The sequence below is a fragment of the Rattus rattus genome, chromosome 2, assembly GCF_011064425.1.
Source record: "Rattus rattus isolate New Zealand chromosome 2, Rrattus_CSIRO_v1, whole genome shotgun sequence".
NCBI classification, from domain to species: Eukaryota; Metazoa; Chordata; class Mammalia; order Rodentia; family Muridae; genus Rattus; species Rattus rattus.
In genome coordinates, this window is record NC_046155.1 from 103,303,839 (window position 1) to 103,309,533 (window position 5,695).

General features: G+C 36.0%; 1 protein-coding gene across 1 annotated transcript; it reads right to left on the bottom strand.

The window, feature by feature from the left end:
• Nucleotides 1–1,325: 1,325 nt before the first annotated feature.
• Nucleotides 1,326–5,340, bottom strand: LOC116893173 (olfactory receptor 52Z1-like). Its single transcript, XM_032895081.1, has 2 exons — nt 5,322–5,340; nt 1,326–2,314 (listed from the first exon to the last, which is right to left on the bottom strand). Exons 1-2 carry the CDS (start codon nt 5,338–5,340, stop codon nt 1,326–1,328), a joined length of 1,008 nt encoding a protein of 335 aa, XP_032750972.1.
• Between the last annotated feature and the right edge of the window lie 355 nt (nt 5,341–5,695).

Here is a 5,695-nt window from a genome sequence, read left to right on the forward strand (position 1 = left end):
GACTCATCTCATTGAGAGCAGCCCTCACACACTCTTTTCAAACCTGAATATTGTACTGTGAAGTATTCTGAATTGACCTAACATGTCGGTTTGACCCAATTCCAGGCAATTGCTTCTATTGTATCAGAGTCACAGTCCCTTAGACTGATGCTACCTTCTTTAGCATTGCTATCCTGTATAGCATTGTTGTATAGGAGTGTATAGCAACCTGGCCTCTCTCCTTCCTGAATCTTAGCCATGTATTCAGCTTATTTTCAGACATCATTGTATTACTCAGATTTTTCACAAAGCAGCATGTTTGTGATATTTTTAATTGAAGCATAGTAAAATTCTAGAATGTAAAACTAAAGCAGCTTTAGCACGGGAATGATTTAAGTCTGAAAGAACTAGATATTTTCTGGAAATACAAGGGGGAAGCTTTAAATGATGAGCAAATTATCAATGACTTCTGGAGGAGAGTTAGTCTCCTAAGGATGAGCTTCCTTATAAACTGTCCAATGCAGAGTGGTCAGCCTTAAAAACATAAACACGCAAACAAACAAACACAACTTAGTAGGTTCTATTTACATACATTTGTGCATACACATACATGTATAAGTAGGTATGTAGCAAACATAATTAAAGGTTGAAAATCTATCAATTTAAAATGGGGAAAAGGAGGAGTGTGAGGAAGGTAAGGTGGGGAGGGAGGAAATAAAAGAGTCACATAACTGTTTAAATTAAAACATTAGAAGTTAAAGCCATAAAGCAATGCATTTTATGCATAGGCTTTATACATAATGTGTATACTAGGGAGTTTATTATATATGATCATTGACATTTATTATTTGATTAATTGAATTGTTTATCTGGTGAACATTTATGAATTTATTCATTTCTGTTGTTCCTGAAGTTAGGGTAATTAGTAATTTCTGACTTGACAAAGTTATTATTTTATTCTCTTTATGGATAACTGACATAGAAGTGGTATAAAACCATTTAACTTACTTTAGTATGCTGATTTTCCCGTGATTATTGTAGTATGTTGATATGTTCCTCAACTGCACTTATATTTCCTGTTATCTTCCTATTTAAATCACAATAGTAAACTTTGGAAATGATATATTTGGAAATACATGTTAAATAATATATAATAAAATATGTATTCTTTTAATTTTTCATACAATATATTTTTATTACATTTCCCCCATACCAATTCCTCCAAGATCCTCTGAACTGCTCTACACACCCAATTCATATTCTTTCTCTTTGAATTCTATTTAGTGTTTTTATTGAATGTTAGGTGCTCCAGGGCTAGATCTGAGCAGAATGTTTTGGATTTTTATTTAAGTCTCATTTTTTATCTTGGATTCCCTGTTCTTTGCTATTTCATTAGACTTGAATAATGTTTGAGAACAGGGTCCTACTACTCGCATCCTTATCTCTTTGGTCTTTATTCCATAAACAATGGGGTTCATAGTTGGGGGTAACAGTAGATATAGGTTTGCCAGGAGGATGAGAGTGTGCCTGGGCACATGGTGTCCAAAGCGATGGGTAAAGAAAGAGAAAAAGGCCAATGTGTAGAATATTAAAATGACACAAATATGAGCTCCGCAGGTGCCAAAGGCTTTTGCTCGTGCTTCCTTTGATGGCAGTTGTAGGACTGTTTTCAAGATTAGCCAGTACGACAAGGAGATGAAGACGAAGTCCAGCCCTGTCGTGAGCAGAGCAGCTGAGAGACCATAAATGCTATTTAAGGTAAAGGAGTTGCAAGCCAACTTGGCAATGCCCATGTTCTCACAGTATGTGTGATGGATGATGTTGCTTCGGCAAAAGTCCAAGCGGAGAATAAGGAGAACACCCGGAGTAACAACAGCCACACTCCGCGCTATCAGAGCCAGCCCAACCTTGCCAATGAGAGAGCCGGTAAGAAGGGATGTATAATGCAGTGGAGTGCAGATAGCCACATAGCGATCAAAAGCCATGGCCAGTAAGACAGCAGATTCAGAGAGGAACAGAGCATGGACAAAAAACATCTGTGTGAGGCAGGCGGGAAAGGTGGCGGCCAAGGGGCCCTGCCAGAAAATGAGCAGCATTTGGGGTACCGTGACAGTACAGAGGAGGACATCATTGAGTGCCAACATGGCCAGGAAGAGATACATAGGTTCATGGAGGCTCCGGTCACAGACCACCACTGCCATGACCAGAACATTGCCTAACACTGCCAAGAAGTACATGAAGCTGAAAGGGATGGAGATCCAAATCTGAGTATCTTCTAATCCTGGCACACCAGTAAGTAGAAAGAAAGTGAGCTGAGTAGGTGTAGTGTTGAGTTCTATAAAAGAGAGGTGTAGAAGAGTTTATTATACAAGAACAAAAGATCCAGAGTAAACTGCTTTAATGCTATTATTTTTGGTGTGATGAAGAAAAAGGAGTAAAACCCATAAATAAGATCATTATAAATGAGCTAGTATATAGAATGCTCTTCTGAAAATCCTTCTTGCAGAACAATTTTCTTTGAAAATATAGGGATCAGAAAGAGCAGAACTTCTCATTTTATGTGATTGATGCCATTTGATATAACCAAATAATTTAATTTGGTTTCGAGTTTTATGTTAAATGTCTGGATCTGCTAAATAATAACTACAAAAAGCATCATCATTTTCCTTTCTCCTTCTAAGTAAAGGTTAGAAAGAACATTACATTTATCAAATCATCACCTGGTATATAACTGGCAGCGATCGCTTGAGAATTCTTTAAGATTCTAATTCCTTTTAAAATAAATTGTATTCTCTGTTTTTCTTTCTCCCTCCCTGCTCCCCTCCCTTTCTCTTTCCCTTTATACATGTGTGTATGTGTGTGCATGTATGCATGTGTGTGCATGTGTGTACATGTGTATATGTACGTATGTGTATATATGCATGTATGAGGGATGGGATGCATGCATGGTATGCCTTGGTATACAAAGGCATGCAAAGGTCACAAAACAACTTTCAGGGCCCCATGTGGGTCCTTGGAATTGATATCACACTCTCAGTCTTAGCATTAAGCAATTTTCTTTGGTGAGCCATCTCATGGGTCCCAAGAGAGAAATTCTTATTTTCTATTTGAACGTATGGAAATTTTTATTGTTGTCCTAATTTTTACTATCGAAAGAAATAATTTAATTCACTTGTCTCTCCTTCAAACTCTCGAAGACAATAACTAAGCAAACATAAAATTTAAAGTTCATTGCAAAAGCTAAATTATTCATACTCAAATTAATACTCCTTCTCAAGAATCAGGACACAGAAACAGATAGAAATTTAGCCCATTGTAGATTTTCATGTGGAGAAAGAAAACCACAGCAGAGAATCAAGGCCCATCACTACTTATTACCTAACACTGGTGGGGCTCTCCATGGAGCAGAAAAAGGTCTATTTTCATTCAGATCTAGCAAGAGAAAAAGATGAGAGTTTACCAAGATCTTTATAGCCATGGGTCTTGTTTTTATAATATTATTGAAAATTGTAATGATGCCAAGGGCCATGAAGGGCGAATGACAAAGCAGCCCATCGGTTACCAGAGCCTTATGGGTGAGCCTCTGTGTGACATGCCCCCAACAATTGTTTCCTCCATGCTGTTGTGGCTTCTGCTCTGACTGCTCCCTTTACATCTGTCTTAATCTAAGAATTATAAGAGAACTCTAAGGGGGTTTCCAGTCTCTCACTGGGCAGTATTTCTGACACTATAATCTTCCAGGCATTGCTGATGAAACAGATTAATAATTCAATCACTAACCTAGAGAAGAACTTAGAAACATAGATTGTCAACAATGACCACACCCTTAGAAAGTACTTGGAAAAATAAAATTGTTAGTGAAGCTAAGTTGAGATGTTTTTACCACTGGCTCTTAGGTAAAAAATCTTACGAAACAATCTGAAGTTCAGAAAGGCACACTCTTATTAGTTAAGCTAGGAACAATTTATAGTCAGGGAACAAGAACAATGGCAACACTGGCTGATGTGACTGTCACTGAGGCCATACTGGTGATGATTGATTTCTTATATCCATTTTCCCCCCAGCTTCTTGAGATGATTTGTTAAGAATTGCTGATGAGTAGATATGCATTTTAATGATTTAGGATAGATATGACTGACTCTTATATAAAAGTTTAGATTTATGATTCTTTTAAGATTCTTCTTTTAAAGATAAATAATGAGGAGGGTTGGGAGGGGAACACCCATAAAGAAGGGGAGGGGGGTGGGGGATGTTTGCCCGGAAACCGGGAAAGGGAATAACACTCGAAATGTATATAAGAAATACTCAAGTTAATAAAAAAAAAGATAAATAATGAAATGACTACTTCTTTCTTTGTAACTGCAGTTATTGTCTGCCAGTAAGAAGTACTAGCTTAGAAAACTATTTTGATTGCCTACATTTTGTTAATCTGTAACAAGTTGCTTGGTTACAAATGTACATTAGTTTTTGGGAATCATTTGTTTCCTTTACCTGTACTACACAATGTTAATTCTTGTAGAGGTATTGGGGCACACATTATTTCTTCATAGTTATTTACTAGAAGAAAGCTAAAATGTAATCTACTGTAATTTTATGCATCTTGAAAGATTTTGCTGGGTTATACAAGCTATGGAAGAAAAAAATAAAGGATGGTGTCTGGAACATTGTTTCTCCCATCTATCAACTCTGTGTGTATGTGTAAGGTTTGTGTGAATAGGGGCTTGACTGTCCCTTTGTCTCTCTTTTGCTTTTTTGTTCCCTTTCACTCTCTTCTCTACACCTCCACTTTTTCTTTCTGCCTTAGTGTAATAAGGATTTTTTTTTTACTTCAGGGACACAAACATGAAATAGATAATTCTTTTCAATAGAAGCAGGATAATCATTGTTTAAAATAAAGTTAAGTCCACTGTTTCCTCAAACACATGAGGTAGAAAATTTGCACTCTTTAGCTTTGTTTTATTACAAACACACAGAAAATATCAGATATTTAAATAGAAGACAAACCACATAACACACTAGTAACTGTCATTAAAGTATTAAAATGACAATATTTGGAAACCTTTATGAATGCTTACTAATAAGCCTTTTTTAAAGTTAAAATAATCTTTTCATGCAGTGAAATATAAGGTTACCCACTCTTCTACTTAATTCATTATGTCAACTTTATATAGGCAGACTACCAGCCATCTAATAATATACAAATCTAGTATTCAAGTGCAGAAATGTCAGTTTCCAGAATCTGCAATTTTAATCATTGAAGGATTATAATTTACCTTGTGAATTCATAGCTTTTCTCAGTCAATAAAACATTAGAGGAAAAGTTTGTAAACCGTGTTAATTACCTTTTATTGTGATATCCATAAAGCTTGTGTGAAATAGCCATGCCCTACTGGTAGTAGCACAGAGGCAAGCTGTACATATACCTCTCTGAATTTCACACTGATTGTATTAACATCAACCAAGGGAATACTATCTACCTGGACTGAGAGGTCATTTGAGAATTATTTTTGCTAAGTATTTCCATAGCTGAGACCACAGTTAGAATTTGGTTATCTTACTTGATCATGTCTTTTGTACCTATGAAGTGATAATTTCATATTTTGAATTGTATCTGATTACTTTTAACCCAAATAAATATTTTGCAATATATGTGCAAGCTGTTCTAAGTCCAACATCCAATAATCACAGACTAGTGTAAATATCCTACATCTGCTAT